Source organism: Cavenderia fasciculata (assembly GCF_000203815.1).
Source record: "Cavenderia fasciculata unplaced genomic scaffold Scf_Dfasci-G-p-12c09.r1-3, whole genome shotgun sequence".
In the NCBI taxonomy this organism is placed as follows: domain Eukaryota; phylum Evosea; class Eumycetozoa; order Acytosteliales; family Cavenderiaceae; genus Cavenderia; species Cavenderia fasciculata.
In genome coordinates, this window is record NW_004457736.1 from 1,568,597 (window position 1) to 1,587,452 (window position 18,856).

Sequence of the window (18,856 nt, forward strand, 5' to 3'; positions counted from 1 at the left end):
TTCTTTTTATTTACTTTTGTATTTGTTGTAATGAATAATAATAATAATAATATAGATAATCAACAACAACAACAAATAACTTTGCCAACAACAATAACAAGGATTATTATTGACTTGTTATTGTGTTGTGGTAGGGAGGATGGCACTTCAAAATGGTTGATAGAGGATTCATTGAATCTTTCAAGAGTATCAAAGAGATGGTTAAAGATTACAAGTAGTGTATTTGTACAATACTATACTTTAAGATTACAATCTAATGGTGTTGACAGTAATATCAACTATATCAAAAGATTACAACAAAATATTCAATCACCATTTTGTTTACTATATCATCAAGCATTAACAAAGGTTGAATTGGTATTTGGTTATGATTATACCCAGATTGCATACATTCTTCACATACAAAAGTTAGACCTACCAAATCGTATAACACAACTAAAACATGCCAGTCAATTCTCAGATCTCAAAGTACAAATAGAATTTGAACATCTACAACCAACTGGCATACCTATTAAACCAAAACCTCGACAATCCTATGAGATAAAATATTCAATCAATCGAGACAGGCAACTCTTGAAAGGATTTCAAAATCTAGATATACTATCAATCGACTCTTCAACAAGGGTCATTATTGACAAACAATCAGCAATCTACAATCAACTAGTACAATTATTTACAAATAGAGAGGTGTTTGGTCAAATAACAACATTGGAATTATTTACATATGATGAAATAGATGTTGATGTTTTGATACCTATTGTACAACAAGGAGGTAATCAATTAACAACTCTATTTCTAGATGGTCCATACAATCAAAAAGTTTGTCAAGTTTTACTACCTCTAGCAATGAATCTATCAACTTTGGCTTATAGAGATGGTCTAGATGATAAACTTGGTGAATACAATCAGACAACCAACAACATTAACCTCAACAACAATGACAACAAAGAGGAAAATTATTTTTTAAAATTAATAGAAAATAATAATAATTCATTAGAGAGACTATACTTGGTAACAACAGATATCAACATATTAAATAATATATTTATTAGTGGTGGTGGGTTGATCTTTAATAATTTAAAGTTTCTTCAAATCCCATCTTGTCATCTACCATTCATGTCTTGGAGTTATTTCAAAGTATCTCTACCTCTACTAGAGGTGATAAAGATAAAAGATGGAATTAAACAAAATAGAAGAGATGGTATGATACACCCCCACTACTTGGTTCCCACTTCCTTGATAGATTATCTAATATCAACAGGTGGAAAAGTTCAATATTTTGGATCTGTCCCATTATCTCTCGATACCGTATCTCTTGTAAAGTATCTCCCCTATTATCTATATTTAGATATCATTCCTATAAATGTCCATACATTTCCACCAATCATTTACCATCCATCATTGTTGGGACTGAAATTAAAATGTTCCATGATACCAAACGATCTTTTAAGAATTGATCCACTCAAATACATTCCATTTACAACATTGAAAAGTTTGACATTAAAGTTAAATGGTCTAGGCTCAACCATACCATATTTGGATAGATTCGAGCAACTAGAGACACTTGTTATTTCCATTTCTGAAGAAAATGGAACATCACCAGAATTTCAATTACTTTGTCAAGATATTTCAAAGATCAAATCACTCGTCTCCCTTGACTTGCTCTCGTTGAACCAATTCGACGGGGAAAATCTACAAGGTCAAGATTGGAATGACAACTATACACAAATGATCAAACAATTAGAAAACTTAAAGATATTTAAAACTATTAGATCCAAACCTGAAGATCAATGGATATTAGCCCATTTTAATTTTAATATTGAATTAATTAATTTAACAACACTTTTAACCAGAAAATAAGAAAATAGAACAAATAAGCAAAAATAGAATAAACAAAATAATTTATTGAATATTTAAAATAAGATAATTTAAATTACTATTATTAGAGGTGATTATATCAAAACTAGAAGTTAATTGATTTGGTAAAGGTGTGGCAAGAGTGATTTGATCTGGGTAGATGGAAAGAGAGGGACTGACAGCAATATAGTAGACTTGGCCGGCTTTGAGTGAACTGGGATTTGAGATGGTGACAGTTACAGTTCCTGTTCCACCAAATGAGAAACTATTTTGAATGGTGATTGGGACATTAGAGACAATGGTAGAGAGTGGGTTTGAAATGTCTATGGTGAGGATAGATTCACCTTGGAGAATGAGACTACCAAATGTGGCTGGAGAGGAAATGGAAACTTGTGAAGACTGTGTAGTGATGGTTCCACTAACAGTAGAGTTTTGTACAGTGATGTTTCCCTTGTTGGCAATAATACTTTGGGTCTGGAGAGCACTATCCTTGACAAGGAGTGAAGAAAAGGGTGACACTTGGACAACAGAGTTTCCAACAAGTTGGATTTGAGAATTGGTTAAATTGAGTAGAGCTTGGTTTCCAATATAGACAGCTGCATTGTTTAGTGCAAATGTAGTGGTTGCCCAACTAGCATACTCGTTAAAATACAGAGTCGTATTGGGAGATGTGTTGAGTTTAGTATCCCAAATATGGGTGACTGCAATATTGGTCAAATTGGCCGAGAAAACTCCGGTGGGAGTATGTGGATTTCCAAGTGTGAATTGTAAAATGAAAAGGGTCGACTGGTCATCTTGACCTCCCAAGTTGAGTTGATCTACCAAGTCTGTACTAGTAACATACCCCAATGGCAAATAGATTGATGGAACGTTTACAGAGTCAGCCTTGCCAAATATAACAGTCGAGATTCTAGTAGAACTGACCGAATCAATTTCAACGGTGATTGGTGACCCATCAGTCGTATCAATTTGATCTTGATTTTGGATAAATTGAGCGTTGAGACCAAGGTCAAGAATACGGACAACAACTGAATAGTCTACATTGAGATTGGCATCAGTGTCAAGTAGAATAGATGTAGCTACAAGACTACGACCAATATTAAATGTAGCAGCTTCGTTGACTATGAGATCTTCTACGGTGACATCACCCAAAGCTGTGAATGGAGTCCAGCCAGTGATAGTAGCAATACCACCCAATGTGACAGTTGTAAAGTGAGAGAGGGTAGCATTACCATTGAAAAAGCTGTCTCCTGTGATTGACAGACTACCATTAATACCATGTAAATAGACAGAAGCAGTGTCAAAAAGTGCACCACCATCAATTATGACACTGACATAATCCAATGCTTGGAATACACCATTATTCACAACCGTCAAATCTCCAGCTACCGATAAAATACCATAGTAGTTTATGATAAAAGTACTAAAGTTGCCAACAAATACATCTCCTTTAACTTGGAAATTAGAGAAACTGGTAAATCCCAAAGGAGCAGTAGAGGTACCGTTGAGTACAAGACCAGAGATTTGAATGTTATCAAATGAAAAGATATTTTGTGCTTTTAGCTCTGTAATGGGGATCTCGATAAATGCAATGTCATTGGATGATGGGGCAACACCTCCTACCCAATTTGATCCATCATTAAAATCACAATGCCACGAATCACATTGTACACTTTTATCCCACACTACATTTTCTGAAATAGTAGTACCAATGATGAGTGAAACAAGTGTAAATACTATTAAAATAATTGAATTATTCATTCTATTCTATATTTTTTTTTGTATATATAACTGATGATTGGTTATTTGTTTGTTTTTAATATTATTGTTATGATTATTGTTGATGATTGGTTAATCTAATTAAATATAAATGGGATTGGTGATGATGTCAACATGAACAACTCCAAATACAAGAAAGTATCTATATTGTGTATTATAAAAGAAGATGGAATGAATCGATTGTTTCAATGGAATCAAATGAACACCTTGTATTCAAAATATCTTTACTGTTAAATTAAAACCAAAAAATCTGATTAATATTCGAATTTTCCAAACATTCCATTGTCCCCATAAACATCTACTCTGATCTGTAATGTACTTTCCTAGGATGTACCCAATCTTGGTATTGAAAATGTCGATTGGAATGACCTTTACACCAATGATCAAACAATTTTTAAACCTAAAGATATTTAAAACTCGTGCATTTAAATTAAAAAGGCTAGTCGACCAATCAATATTAAATGATTTTATTATTGAAACTGGAAATGAGGGTATTTTAACCAGAAAATAAATAAATAAATAAATAAATAAATAGATGATTGTCACAATCAAAAAGACGGAAATGTATGAAACATTATCTCTTGGTCTCAAATCTAGTGGCACTAATGTTAAAAGATAGAGGTAGTATTATTACTTGTTGTTGTTGTTGGTTAATTAAAAGTTGATCATCACTATCTACTTGAACTTGGAAAAGAGTATTAATATTATACATGCATGTTTCAAGTTGAAGATGATTTACTTGTTGTTTGATGTTGTCAAATATAACAATATTGGATTTAGTATAAAAATTTAATAATAATATAATAATATAAATTTAAATTATTATGAGAACCAATGATACAACCTTTTATTTTTATTTTTTTATGAATATTTATATTATGCTAAAGATGGTTCTCTCGGTTGATTATGATAACCACAGATTAAATGTACCATCGCAGTTACCATCAACCATAACAAAGAGTATCATAGACTTTGTATTATATTGTGATAATAGAATAATTAATAATAATAATAATGATAGTAATAAATCATTGATCGAGAATGCATTGAATCTTTCAAAAGTTTGCAAGAGATGGTTAAAGATTACAAGTAGTGTATTTGTACAATAATATAGTACTTTAATAGTACGATCTACTAGTATACCCTATATCAAAAGATTACAACAAAACATAGAGTCATCATTTTGTTTATTGTATCATTATCCTCTGCCAAAGGTTGAATTGGTATTTGGTTATGATTATGAACAGATTTCATACAACACTATGAAACATATTGTTCTGCTCAATATTCAATCAACTCGACAAAACAACAATCAAAATCAACCATCAACTCTAATTACATACCAACAACTCTACAAACAACGCAACACAGAATGGTCTCAATTTTCAAATCTAAAGCATCAAATAGAACATCAACCGGCATCAACTCTATTGAAACCATTACAACCAAAAGTTATACAATACATTAATGATAATGAAATGAGACAACCACCACAACATTTAGAGACAAAAACTCAACTAGAAGATCGACTACGAATCTTATACAACGGTGATCAAGAGGATCCTCTATCAATCTATCGAGACATAAAAGAAAATGAATTGAAACTTTATTCAAATATGATTAGTAAACAATCAGCAATCTTTAATCAACTAGTACAATTATTTACAAATAGAGCCGTGTTTGGAGAAATAACAATATTGCATATATACACATATGATGATATAGATGTTGATGTATTGATACCTATTATAAATTATGGTAATCAATTGACAACTCTATTTCTAGACGGTCTACACAATCAAAAGGTTTGTCAAGCTATACTACCAATAGCAATGAATCTAACTACTTTGGCCTATAGAGATACTATAAATAGCAACCTCGACAACATTAACTATAACAAAAAGAAATGTAATTTTTTAAATTTAATAGACAATAATAATAATACATTAGAGAGACTATACTTGGTAACAACAAACATCAGCATATTAAATAATATATTTATTAGTGGTGGTGGATTGATCTTTAAAAATTTAAAGTTTCTTCAAATCCCATCTTGTGATCAATTACATATGCCTTGGAATGATTTCAAAGTATCTCTACCTCTACTAGAGGTACTAAACATGGAAGGACCTTTTAGTAACCCTTGTCCTGCATTGATAGATTATTTAATAGCAAGAGGGGGAGAGGTTCAATATATGGCACTAGTCCATTTATGTCTAGAAACCTTTCCACTCTTTCAATACCTTCCCTATTATTTAGATCTAAAGATCGACATGACAGGCACTTCACTCCCACCAATCAAATACCATACATCATTGTTGGGACTGAGTTTTTTTTATATTCCAATAGGCCGACTTGGAACAAAAGACGAACTTTTAAAGTTGGATCCATTTCAAAACATCCCATTTGAAACATTGAAAAGTTTGAAATTGGCTATTGACAACCTAGAAGCCATCACACCATACTTGGACAGATTCAAACAACTAGATACACTTACACTTGTCATCTATTATAGTTCAGGCACCCTGACTGAATCATTATGTCAAAGTATCGCACAAATACAAACACTCACCTCTCTTGAATTGTTTGTTGGCAATGGACATTGGAATGAAAACTTTACACCAATGATCAAACAACTTGTAAACTTAAAGATATTTAAAACAGGTACATCAAATTTGAGTGACAATCAATGGATATCAAATCATTTTAATATTCAAATTGAAAATCAGCATGAAACAACTTTAACCAGAAAATAGAAAATAAATGGAAATATTAATGTTAATAAAAAAATAAAAAAACCAGAGCAAACCAAGTATCGTGTACTTTGTACTTTAATTGATTAAATCTATTTTGTATACAACTACAAAAACGATGATGAACAATAATAACTCTGACAGTTTAAATGTATTACCATCAACTATAGCAAAGAGTATCATTGACTTGGTATTATATCGTGATTGGGTGTCAGATGATATTAATCGTAATCGTCGATCATTATTGATCGAGAATGCATTGAATCTTTCAAAAGTTTGCAAGAGATGGTTAAAGATTACAAGTAGTGTATTTGTACAATACTATAGTACTTTAATAGTACGATCTACTAGTATAACCTATATCAAAAGATTACAACAAAACATAGAGTCACCATTTTGTTTATTGTATCATTATCCTCTGCCAAAGGTTGAATTGGTATTTGGTTATGATTATGAACAGATTTCATACAACACTATGAAACAACTTGTTCTGCTCAAGATTCAATCAACTCAACAAAACAATCAACTCTTAAGATTACAACACCAACAACTCTACAAACAACGCAACACAGAATGGTCTCAATTTTCAAATCTAAAGCATCAAATAGAACATCAACCAACATCAACTCGATTGAAACCATTACAACCAAAAGTTATACAATACATTTATAATGAAATGAGACAACCACCACCAAATGTACATTTCGAATCAGTCACTCAACTAGAAGATCGACTACGACTCTTGTACAGCAGCAATAGTGATCAAAATCTTCTATCAATTGATCAAGCCATAAAAGAAAATGAATTGAAAAGTTCTCCAAATAATATTAGTAAACAATCAGCAATCTTTAATCAACTAGTACAATTATTTACAAATAGAGCCGTGTTTGGTCAAATAACAACATTGGATATATACACATACGATGATATAGATGTTGATGTATTGATACCTATTGTACAACAAGGAGGTAATCAATTGACAACTCTATTTCTAGACGGTAGACACAATCAAAAGGTTTGTCAAGCTATACTACCAATTGCAATGAATCTAACTACTTTGGCATATAGAGATAGTTTGGTTTATAGAGATAATGCAATTAACAACAACAACAATCCCAAGAAGGAATGTAATTTTTTAAAATTAATAGACAACAATCATAATACATTAGAGAGATTATATTTGGTGACACCAGATACCAATATATTAATTAATATATTTAAGATATCTAGTGGCGGTAGTGGTGGTGGTGGATTGATATTTAATAATTTAAAGTATCTTCAAATCCCATCTAGTCAACAACCATTCATGCCTTGGAATCATTTCAAAGTATCTCTACCTCTACTAGAGGTACTAAACATGGAAGGTGATTTTAAAAATCCTTGTCCTGCATTGATAGATTATTTAATAGCAAGAGGAGGAGAGGTTCAATATATTGCACCGATCCATTTAACTCTTGATACGTTTCCACTCATTCAATACCTTCCCTATTATTTAGATCTAACGATCAACATGCTCAGCTGTACATTCCCACCAATCAAATACCATCCATCATTGTTGGGATTGAATTTTTGTTCTATTGCATCAAAAGACGAACTTTTAAAGTTGGATCCATTTCAAAACATCCCATTTACAACATTGAAAAGTTTGAAATTGGAAATACGCAGCCTAGACGCCATCACACCATACCTAGACAGATTCAAACAATTAGATACACTTGTCATATTCCATAGATCGTTTTCAGATACCGTAGATGAATCATTATATCAAAATATTTCACAAATCCAAACACTCACACATCTAGACTTGGTATTTGGCAATGGACAATGGAAAGAAAACTATACGCCAATGATCAAACAACTTGTCAATTTAAAGATATTTAAAACTGGTATATCAAACTTGAGTGCCAATCAATGGATAACAAATCATTTTAATATTGAAATGGGAAATTATGAAACAACTTTGACTAGAAAATAAAAATCTCTGACAGAGAATCCCAAGACAGCTCAAAGTATTTTTTTTTAATTAAAGAGAAAGATGAATAGTAATAATAATAATAATAATCATCATTATGATCAACAACAATTACCATATACTATTACAAAGTTTGTCATTGACTTGATATTATATTGTGATAGAGATCAATATATTGATAGCCAATCATTGATCGAGAATGCATTGAATCTTTCAAAAGTATCAAAGAGATGGTTAAAGATTACAAGTAGTGTATTTGTACAATACTATAGTACTTTTAAATTACAATTTACTCTTGCTCAAAGACATGTTGACTATATTAAAAGATTACAACAAAATATAGAGTCACCTTTTTGTTTGCTACATCACTATCCTCTGCCAAAGATTGAATTGGTATTTGGTTATGATTATGAACAGATTTCAATCAACTCAAAGTCATTTAAATCTATTACTAGAAATACAAACAACTCTACAGCGCCTCAACACCGATTGAGACTAGATGTGGATCCAAGAACTCATCACCATCAATGGTCAATCCTCAAACAACAAATTCTAAAACACCCTCAAACAACAACAACAACAACCATAATACCAATTCAACCACAACCTCCACAACAAATTGTATACTCTGAACAAAGACAAAGAGAATTGGATTACTTTAAAGAAAATACATCAACAATTGATACTTCACCAAATACTATTGACAAACAATCAGCAATCTATAATCAACTAGTACAATTATTTACAAATAGAGAGGTGTTTGGAGAAATAACAATATTGGATATCTACACATATGATGATATCGACACTGATGTATTGCTACCTATTGTACAACATGGTAACCAATTAACAACTCTATTTATTGATGGTTTACACAATCAACAAGTTTGTAAAGTTGTATTACCAATTGCAATGAATCTATCTACTTTGGCTTATAGATAGGGTTTTGAAAATAACTTCAACAAAAATAATAATAATAATAATAATAATAATGACAAGGAGGAGGATGAATGTAATTTTTTAAAATTAATTGACAACAATTATAATACATTAGTGAGATTATACTTGGTAACACCAGATTGTACACCAGATACCAACATATTAAATAATATATTTAAATCTAGTGGTGGTGGTGGATTAATATACAATAATTTAAAGTTTCTTCAAATGCAATTCAGTCACCAACTATTCATGGATTGGGATCGCTTCAAAGTATCACTACCAAATTTAGAGGTGATAAAGATGGAAGGACGTTTTAGTAACCCTTGTCAGGAATTAATTGATTATCTAGTGTCAAGAGATGGAAAGGTTCAATATATGGCACCTATCAACTATGATATGAACACCTCTCCACTTATTCAATACCTTCCCTATTATTTAGAACTAATGATAAACTCGAATCAATTGGCATCAGAGAATGAATTACTTTGCCAAAATATTTCACAAATACAATCACTCACCTCTCTTGACATGCTTATTGGCGACGGACAGTGGAATGGCAACTTTAAACCAATGATCAAACAACTTGTAAATTTAAAGATATTTAAAACAGGTACATCGAACTTGAATCACAGTAAATGGATATCAACTCATTTTAATATTGAAATGGAAAATTATGAAACAACTTTAACTAGAAAATAAAAAAATAGAAATATTAAAAAAAGCTCAAGTACTCTTCGTACTTAATATCTATTTGTTTTTTGTAAACACAACACAAGATGAACAATAATAACTCTGACAATTTAAATGTATTACCATCAACTATTGCAAAGATCATCATTGACTTGGTATTATATTGTGATTGGGTGTCAGATGATAATACTACTAATAATCGTAGATCATTGATTGACAATGCATTGAATCTTTCAAGAGTATCAAAGAGATGGTTAAAGATTACAAGTTGTGTATTTGTACAATACTATACTACAAGATTACAATTTACTTTTGGTAATATAGATAATATCAAAAGATTACAACAAAGCATAGAGTCACCATTTTGTTTACTATATCATCAAGCATTACCAAAGGTTGAATTGGTATTTGGGTATGATTATAAACAAGTTTTGCACAATATTATGAAACAAGTTGTTCTATTTGGTTGTCTATCACCCCAACAAAAAGAAACACAAAAACTAAGAGTACTGCAACTACTACATCAACAACAAAGACAACGACCACAACATCAACAATTTTCAATCTTAAAACACCAACTAAAACACTATAGTATGCAACCTTTGGTATTATTAAAACCAATGCAACAACAAGTTATAAAACACCTTTATAATAATGAAAAACTACCTAAACAACAAGAAGAACAACTAAGACTCTTGTATAGTAGTAGTGGTGGTGGTGGTGGTGGTGATGATTCAGAGCAATCGGATGAATTGATCTATAATGCTATTAGAGATCTAGAGTCTGAACGTTACCCCCCAAATATTATTGACAAACATGTACAATCAGCAATCTACAATCAACAAGTACAATTATTTACAAATAGAGAGGTGTTTGGACAAATAACAACATTGGATATATACACCTTTGATGATATATTTAATATAGATGTTGATGTATTGACACAAATTGTACAACATGGTAATCAATTGACAACTCTATTTCTAGATGGTAATCATAATCAAAAGGTTTGTCAAGCTGTATTACCGATTGCAATGAATTTAACTACTTTGGCATTTAGAGATAGTTTGGTTTATAGAGATAATGCAATTAACAACAACAACAATCCCAAGAAGGAATGTAATTTTTTAAAATTAATAGACAACAATCATAATACATTAGAGAGATTATACTTGGCAACACCAGATTATACCAACATATTAAATAATATATTTATATCATCTAGTGGATTGGTATTTAATAATTTAAAGTTTCTTCAAATCAAATCATACTATCAATCATACATGCCTTGGAAACAATTTCATTTAACATTGCCAAATCTACAAGTACTAAAAATGGAAGGAGACCTTAATATGCTTTGTCCCAACTCTATAGAATATTTAATAGCAAGAGGAGGAGAGGTTCAATATATAGGACCGGTATATTTAACTCTTGAAACCTCTCCACTCATTCAATACCTTCCCTATTATCTAAATCTAATAATAGATATTGATAACTCGATACAAGACATCACACCGATTAGATATAAATACCATCCATCACTTTTAGAATTGACAATACATAGTATCATCACATCAAGAAATCTTTTTAATATGGATTATCTTGAATCTATTCCATTTGCAACATTGAAAAGTTTGAAATTGGTATTATCACATCCATGTACGGTAGCACATTTAGATAGATTCAAACAACTCGAATCACTTTTCATTTCAATTCCACAGGATCATAGATGGTCAGATATTGAATTAATTTGTTTGAATATCTCTCAAATCCAATCACTCATATCTCTCGACCTGCATATCGGTGATGGCAATTGGAATATAATCTTTAAACAAATGATTAAACAACTTGTCAATTTAAAGATATTTAAAACTGGTAAATCAAACTTGTACGATGATGATTGGATACCAATTCATTTTACAATTCAACTAGTAGATAATCAAACAACTTTGACAAAAATAGAAAATAAATAAATTAAAAATAACTGATATCAGTTAATTGTGTAAATTAAACCATGTTTATTTGTTTGTTAGATCAATGAAAATAAAAGTAAATTGATCTATCTCGACAGACAAACAAATTTGCCCAAAAACCCAACACCCGTCTATTTTTAGTGAAAATCGCCCCAACAATTCTGATAATAGTCAGACAAGCAGGCAGGACAAGTAATAATTTTGGTATTACAATATTCATTGATTATTTTGAAATAATACTCCTGACTGTCATATGATCAATTTCAAAATAATCAATGAATATACATTATTAAAATGATTGTATTTATAGATATAGTATAATCTATATGAAATGAACATGTTCATGAGCTGTCTGTCCTGTCCTGTCCTGTCCATCCAATCAATCAATCAATCAGATTCTGATTTATAAAATTCAATAGTACTATTGTATTGTAGTATACCTACCACCACTATGGTTGATCAACCAACACACATTCAATTGAATTGTCTAGACCATCCACCACTGCACAGTTAAAGTTAATTAGTAACGTTCAAATTTGACCCGATTGTAATAAAGTATGGCTGATTTTTTTGAAAGTGAAAAAAAACCCAACTGCCCCCGTCGAATTAAAAGAAAATTTTTTTTTTGCATAAAATTTGTTGTGTTGGGGTTGTTGAAAAAAAAATTTTACATTAGTATTATTATTTATTGAAACCTTATTCATATTATTTATTTATTTCTTTGTATTACTAAACAGTATAATAGCAAACTAAAATGGTAAATTCAACAACAACAACAATGACAGTACTCCTCTGCAACAACAACAATATCAGTTGATATCAATCATTGCCTTGCTTGCTTGTCTCTTCTCTTGTCACACTATAAAACTTTTAAAAAGTGTTAACACAAGTAAAAGATAAAGATGGATATCTGTGTCTTTTAAAAAAAACATATCTATCAGATATATATGGTTACACGATAATAGTGGAAAGACAACAATGTAGACATTGGTTTGGTTGATAGATAGAGACTGACAACAATGACAACACAATGATATCATATCATTCAACAACAACAATAATAATGCAGCAGTAACAGAAAAGATTAAATATCATTCATTAACACATACTTTATACTACTACTACTTAATACTACTATTATAGGCCAGCAAGAGAAGATTAACCAGAGAAGAATCATCAGTTGTTTTGGGTGAAGACCAAGTTGCTGAACTCAAAGAGGCTTTCGAACTCTTTGACAAGGACAGAGTCGGTGTCATCAAAAAGGAAGCTTTGAAGACTACCCTCAAGCAATTCGGCATTTTTGTTACAGCTGAAAACTTTGATGAAATGTTTGCTGAAGCTGATACCACCAAGACTGGAGGTATTGCTTTCCCAGAGTTCATGTCTATGATGTCTCGTCGTATGAAACAAGTAAGTAGAGAGAGATAGACAAAACTAGAGTTAAAGTTTAGTTCTAACAATCATTACTTTTATTATTCTCTTGTTTAGACTTCAAACGAACAAATTCTTTCAAACGCATTCAAGACCTTTGACCCAGAAGGATTAGGATACATCCCAACTAAAGATTTGGCCAAGGCTTTGACCACTTTAGGTGACAAGCTTAACGAAGCAGAGGTAATTCATCAACACACACACACATATATATATATATATATATAATTATCAAAAAGTCATACAGGCAGGCGGGTATTGGGCAGTTGGAAAGGGTTGGGTTGGTTTTAATCTCATTGTAATACCGTTGTTACCTTGTTATTATTTTTTATTTTTTTTACCTTGCTGTCATTGATGACAAAAAAAAAAAAAAAAAAACAGTTGGCGAAAGGAACTCGACTCCTTTTTTGGACTTGAGGGCATTTTCAAATAATTTTTTTTTTTTCAAACTTTTTTGTCTCACAAGAAAACCACCTTTTCCAAAACCCCCCAACAACCTTGTTCATATGAAACTTTTAATAATCAATCCAAGAGATCTAATTTATATTAACAAATCCATCCTCTCATTTTTCTGTTATTTCTATTTATATTTGTAGTTGGAAGAACTTAAAGCCGTCTCTGAAAATGAACAAAAGCAAATTAAATATGAACTTTTTGTCAATACTCTCTTTGCCAAGAAGTAAATGATATAAAATTGTACGAAAAGCCTTTTAAAATATTTATCCCATCTTCCATCATTTTCTTTAAATTAAATTTACCAACCACCCCCCAATATAACTACACATACACAGTACTTTTAAAAAATAACAACATATTCTCCAACCCAAACAAATCACTCACCTCCCTCTCGCACCCCAAACCCCTAAACCAAAACTCTGCAAACAAAATAGGATGACTATTCTATTTTTGTAATGCATCTATGAAACAATAAATTGATATAATAAGAATAAGATAATTGTAAAATCAACAAAACACAAAAATATAAATGATTATTATTTATTTTCTATTTTTAATATAACCAAGTTGTAATTGCCATTCTTTTATCACAATTTGATTCCAATACTTCATGTTCAATATGTTCACTAAGGAAAATTAATACTCTGTCTCCTATTGGGTCAACATCAGATGTTGAACCATTACGTCCATCGTAGAGACGTAGTTGTCCACCATCTTGTTGTTTCCATTCATAGTTTAGATAATAGATGATTGTTATTCTACGACTATTCCCACCAAGAAAAGAGTCACAATGTTTAACATATCTTCCACCGTTTGGATAGATGGCTAATTGAGTTTGAGTCTTTTCACTTGCATAGTTGATAGTATTGTTTAGCTCGATTCGAAGATTATCTATACGTTGCAATAACTTTGATATGTTTGGTAGTCTTCCTTCTTGTAGATCTTTGTTGGTCTCTTTGTTTAGCCATACCAAAGAATCTGATCTAATCGATTTATCATTCCATTTACCATCACCTCTACTCATATTTGCCTCTTTTAATTTCTTTGATTCATATAATCCATCACATTCCAAATATATATCTTGAATTGATAATTGTTGTTGTTCTTGTTGATCTTTAGTATTTGTTAAAAATTGATCTTTTACAAGATAACCTTTTGTTTCTAGATCAATAATATCTTGTTTGTTAAAGTAATTGAATTTACTGTCATCTACAATCTTTAGTTCGACATATTTATCTTTATTGATTGGTGATGGTGCAGCAACCGTTGGTTCTACTTGTTGTTTCTGTCTTTGATTTAATAATGATAATATTTGTGAAATGTCCCTACACAAATAAAAGTAAATTGTATTAGTTTTAAAAAGTACAATCAATAGAATGAATACTCTCTCTCTCTCTCTCTCTCTTATTGCATACATTTATTTGAATGGTTATGTGAATATATATATATATATAATATTAAAGAGAATAAATAAATGAAAATGAGATTTGAAGGTTACGATGATTCATTCGTTGACACAATCAGATTTAGAAATATTTTAAAATTAAATATTTAATATTTAATATCTTTTGTTGTCTCTGTCTCTAGGAGGAGATCTATCCCTAGATCTATCCCTATCTCTATCTCTATTTCCGCCTCTACTATTATCTCTATCTCTATCATTATAGTATCTATTACTATTATTATGATTATGATTATTGTCTCTATAATCACGTTGAGGGTAGTCTCTTCTTTCATCTCTTCTATTATCATCCCTTCTTTGGTTATTATTGTTGTTTCTGTCTTGATAATCTCTATGATTATTATTATTATCTCTATCTCTATTGTCTCTTATATTATTATTATTATTGTTGTTCCTACTACTATAATTATCTCTACTGTCATGATCACCTCTACTCTTTATATCTCTTTCACGGTTGTTGTTGTTGTTGTTGTTGTTATTGTTATCTTTATATCTATTTTCTGGATGATCTCTGTCTCTATCTTTTTTGTCTTTGTCTTGTTGACCGTCATCACCATCTTTATCATCATCTTTATCTTTATCTTTATCTTGTTTTGGTTTTCTATAGTCTTTGACATGATCAACTCTAATAGTTCTACCTAGTATCTTTACACCATTGAGATTATCAACAGCCAAGATAGTACTCTTTTGATCCATGTACTTGATGAATGCGAAACCCTGTGATTTACCAGTCTCCTTGTTTCTAACGAGATCGTATTCATCGACCTCTCCATACTGACTAAACACCGTCACTACATCACCTTCATTGAGATCGAATGGCATACCACCTGCAAATATCCAACAACTATGACTATAGTCCTCATGCCATGAACTAGTCTCTGATGCTCCAGATGTCATCTCATTTCTATTGATTCTTTGTATTTCTCTAACTACATTCATGATTTATTGCTAAGATATGATTATGATTGTTGAATAGATAGATGATAGATATATATATTAGTTTATAAACAAATTAATTAAATTTGAAAATGAACTTGATGAGATGGTCTCCCCTGATTCATCTGATTACTTTTTTCAAATCTCGGCGTTATTCATCAATCATCATTCATTCATTAATAACAAACAAATACATAAATTATATATATATATATTAATTACAATGGCTACTCCCATACCTCCCTCTTCATCATCTTCCTCATCATCTACAGATATAATTGAAAAAGAGATATTTAATAGTAATAATGATAAATCATATACAATCAAAAAGTGTACACATAATGCATTGAAAAAGAATCTAAAAGAGATGTTTCCAACACCAATACAAGACAACGATGATAATCTCTATGTTGTCATGTTTTGGTTCAAGACTGATCTTCCAATGAGTGGATATTCTGATAAAACAGAGACTGAACGTGAAACTCAAGCTTCAAAGGTAATATTGATTTGATTCTCCCATTTCAACATTGTATTTATATTATTCTTTATTATTAGTTTGCTATACTTGGAAACTCAATTTCAACATCAATTATAGATAAAGGATATTGGTCTGATTTCATTGATCCAATGTCTGGTATTCCAGTATGTATAAATAATATTACCCATTAAATATTACCAACCTTGATATTAATCAATATTGATTTAATTAAAGTCATTGACTAGAGAAAATGCCAATGCTATATTTGTACCATCGGAACATGGACATTCATTGGGTATTGAAATAGTTGATGTTGGATGTTGTCAGGTAATGGTTCATCCACTATGGAAGGTTCGTGCTTTCTTTTCAATGGTCGTTGCATCTGCACCACTTGATGTAATTTTAGATTCTGTAAACTCAAATTTTAATTAATTAAAAAGATCATATATATATATACCTAATTGGATTGTATTGGATTATTTATTATTATTTATGGTTGGATTGGATTGAAATCGAATCAAATTTAATTGATTGGTTGTTTTGATAAACAAACTGTGCAAATTGGATCATCTTTTTTGTTACTAGTTTGACATCCTCCACATTTCCATCCATTTTCAGTTTTGGTTGAAGTTGTTGTTGTAGTAGTAGCAGTAGCAGGGGTAGTTGTAATAGTTTCATTTTTAGCGATTGGTGCGTCGTTGTTATCATTATTTTTTGGTTTATATGAAGCGTCAGTATCAAATACAAAACTGCTGGATGATCCAGCAACATCAGGTTTAATGGAATTGTTGTCAGTCTGACTTGATCCATTTGCACTAAATAATGCTCCACTATTAGATGTTGTGGTTGTTGTTGTACCAGTGTTGTTTGTATTGGGACTTAATCCTAATTGAATATTATTACTATTATTTGTTGGCGCAGTAGTGGTATTATCAGTAGTAGTAGTAGTAGTAGTAGTTTTTGGACCATTATTGTTAATTGTTAAACTATTTTCGTCATCTTGTTTCTTTACAATATTATTATTATTATTATTACTATTATTATTATTTACACCAAAGTTGAAAAGTGAAGATGAAGCAGAAGTAGATACTAATTGTGGTTGTTGTTGTTGTTGTTGTGGTTGTTGTTGTGGTTGTTCAGTTCCTCCCAATTTAAATGAACCTCCATTTGTATTAATAATATTTGATGATGATATTGGAGAGGTTGTCAAGATTGGTTTGTTTGATGATGAAGGAGCCAAAGTTGATCCCATCAATGATGAGAGCAATGGTGAAGTTGCAGAGGTGGAGGAGGTTGATGATAATGGTGGAGTGCTACCAAACAAAGAAGATGAATTCGATGTAAATATCGATGATGAGTTTGATGTGAATATAGATGATGTTGGAGCAGCAGAGGAACTCGATAAAGTATTGGTGGTGGTAGTAGTTGGTGAAGGTCCAAAGTTGAAACCCTTGAAATCTGCAAATGGATTACTATTTACCTTGATCATCGTTGATGGTTGTTCACCATTATGTAATGCTGCTTTGGTTTCAGTGGCCGCTGTTGCTGCTGCTGGTTGTGGTTGAGCTGCTGCTGCTTGCTTATTTCTTGGTTTTAATTTAAATATTCTAGAATAATATAAATGATACACCAATATTAATAACCATCATCAACCAGACCGTCATAGTCATAGTCGCATTTAATACAAACTTTCTCTTTGCAAGTTCTTCTGGTGGAGCTCTCTCCATTGGTCCTTCGAATGGATCGCGATCATCATCTTCCTCTTCTTCGAAACGTTCTCTTGTTAATTGATTTCCTGTTGTTCTTTTCTTTGATTCTGTTATTGTTTGATTGATTGATGATGATAACATAAATAGAGTTTGTTAGTATGTTTGAATGAATGAGTGAATGAATGACTGGCTCACGTGACCCTTTTGTGGGTGATTGACACATACCTCTTGCCATGATGATGATCTATTATATCTGTTATATCTATTATATCTACTATATACTATGATATATCAAATGAATACTATACGTAAATAATAACTAATAATAAATAATAATAACTACTGTATAATACAAATAGGGTGACTCCCAAACAAACCCAATCGCGATCAGTTTCCATCGGCGCCAAAAAAAGAAAGT

At 31.1% G+C, this 18,856-nt stretch overlaps 9 protein-coding genes across 9 annotated transcripts; 5 read left to right on the forward strand and 4 right to left on the reverse strand.

Moving 5' to 3' along the window:
* Positions 1 to 30: 30 nt before the first annotated feature.
* DFA_06537 (uncharacterized protein) lies at positions 31 to 1,801 on the forward strand (the record flags this gene model as incomplete). The annotated part of the gene is made up of 3 exons (XM_004362181.1): positions 31 to 1,201; positions 1,349 to 1,699; positions 1,773 to 1,801. The coding sequence occupies 3 exons, from the start codon at positions 31 to 33 to the stop codon at positions 1,799 to 1,801; spliced, it is 1,551 nt and encodes a 516-aa protein (XP_004362238.1).
* A 101-nt stretch (positions 1,802 to 1,902) lies between these two features.
* Positions 1,903 to 3,618, reverse strand: DFA_06538 (uncharacterized protein; the record flags this gene model as incomplete). Its single annotated transcript, XM_004362182.1, has 1 exon — positions 1,903 to 3,618. The coding sequence occupies one exon, from the start codon at positions 3,616 to 3,618 to the stop codon at positions 1,903 to 1,905; it is 1,716 nt and encodes a 571-aa protein (XP_004362239.1).
* Positions 3,619 to 3,988: 370 nt separating this feature from the next.
* Positions 3,989 to 6,392, forward strand: DFA_06539 (uncharacterized protein; the record flags this gene model as incomplete). Its single annotated transcript, XM_004362183.1, has 5 exons — positions 3,989 to 4,127; positions 4,172 to 4,200; positions 4,524 to 4,728; positions 4,762 to 5,544; positions 5,566 to 6,392. 5 exons carry the CDS (start codon positions 3,989 to 3,991, stop codon positions 6,390 to 6,392), a joined length of 1,983 nt encoding a protein of 660 aa, XP_004362240.1.
* Positions 6,393 to 6,507: 115 nt separating this feature from the next.
* DFA_06540 (uncharacterized protein) lies at positions 6,508 to 10,002 on the forward strand (the record flags this gene model as incomplete). The annotated part of the gene is made up of 6 exons (XM_004362184.1): positions 6,508 to 7,516; positions 7,538 to 8,196; positions 8,419 to 9,246; positions 9,304 to 9,373; positions 9,416 to 9,619; positions 9,653 to 10,002. 6 exons carry the CDS (start codon positions 6,508 to 6,510, stop codon positions 10,000 to 10,002), a joined length of 3,120 nt encoding a protein of 1,039 aa, XP_004362241.1.
* Positions 10,003 to 10,079: 77 nt separating this feature from the next.
* DFA_06541 (Regulatory myosin light chain) lies at positions 10,080 to 14,080 on the forward strand (the record flags this gene model as incomplete). Its single annotated transcript, XM_004362185.1, has 5 exons — positions 10,080 to 11,112; positions 11,134 to 11,924; positions 13,110 to 13,376; positions 13,455 to 13,580; positions 13,994 to 14,080. 5 exons carry the CDS (start codon positions 10,080 to 10,082, stop codon positions 14,078 to 14,080), a joined length of 2,304 nt encoding a protein of 767 aa, XP_004362242.1.
* A 326-nt stretch (positions 14,081 to 14,406) lies between these two features.
* Positions 14,407 to 15,270, reverse strand: phyA (prolyl 4-hydroxylase; the record flags this gene model as incomplete). The annotated part of the gene is made up of 1 exon (XM_004362186.1): positions 14,407 to 15,270. The coding sequence occupies one exon, from the start codon at positions 15,268 to 15,270 to the stop codon at positions 14,407 to 14,409; it is 864 nt and encodes a 287-aa protein (XP_004362243.1).
* Positions 15,271 to 15,411: 141 nt separating this feature from the next.
* DFA_06543 (RNA-binding region RNP-1 domain-containing protein) lies at positions 15,412 to 16,254 on the reverse strand (the record flags this gene model as incomplete). The annotated part of the gene is made up of 1 exon (XM_004362187.1): positions 15,412 to 16,254. The coding sequence occupies one exon, from the start codon at positions 16,252 to 16,254 to the stop codon at positions 15,412 to 15,414; it is 843 nt and encodes a 280-aa protein (XP_004362244.1).
* Positions 16,255 to 16,474: 220 nt separating this feature from the next.
* DFA_06544 (uncharacterized protein) lies at positions 16,475 to 17,161 on the forward strand (the record flags this gene model as incomplete). Its single annotated transcript, XM_004362188.1, has 3 exons — positions 16,475 to 16,747; positions 16,807 to 16,893; positions 16,964 to 17,161. 3 exons carry the CDS (start codon positions 16,475 to 16,477, stop codon positions 17,159 to 17,161), a joined length of 558 nt encoding a protein of 185 aa, XP_004362245.1.
* Positions 17,162 to 17,252: 91 nt separating this feature from the next.
* DFA_06545 (uncharacterized protein) lies at positions 17,253 to 18,673 on the reverse strand (the record flags this gene model as incomplete). Its single annotated transcript, XM_004362189.1, has 3 exons — positions 17,253 to 18,336; positions 18,419 to 18,545; positions 18,664 to 18,673. The coding sequence occupies 3 exons, from the start codon at positions 18,671 to 18,673 to the stop codon at positions 17,253 to 17,255; spliced, it is 1,221 nt and encodes a 406-aa protein (XP_004362246.1).
* Between the last annotated feature and the right edge of the window lie 183 nt (positions 18,674 to 18,856).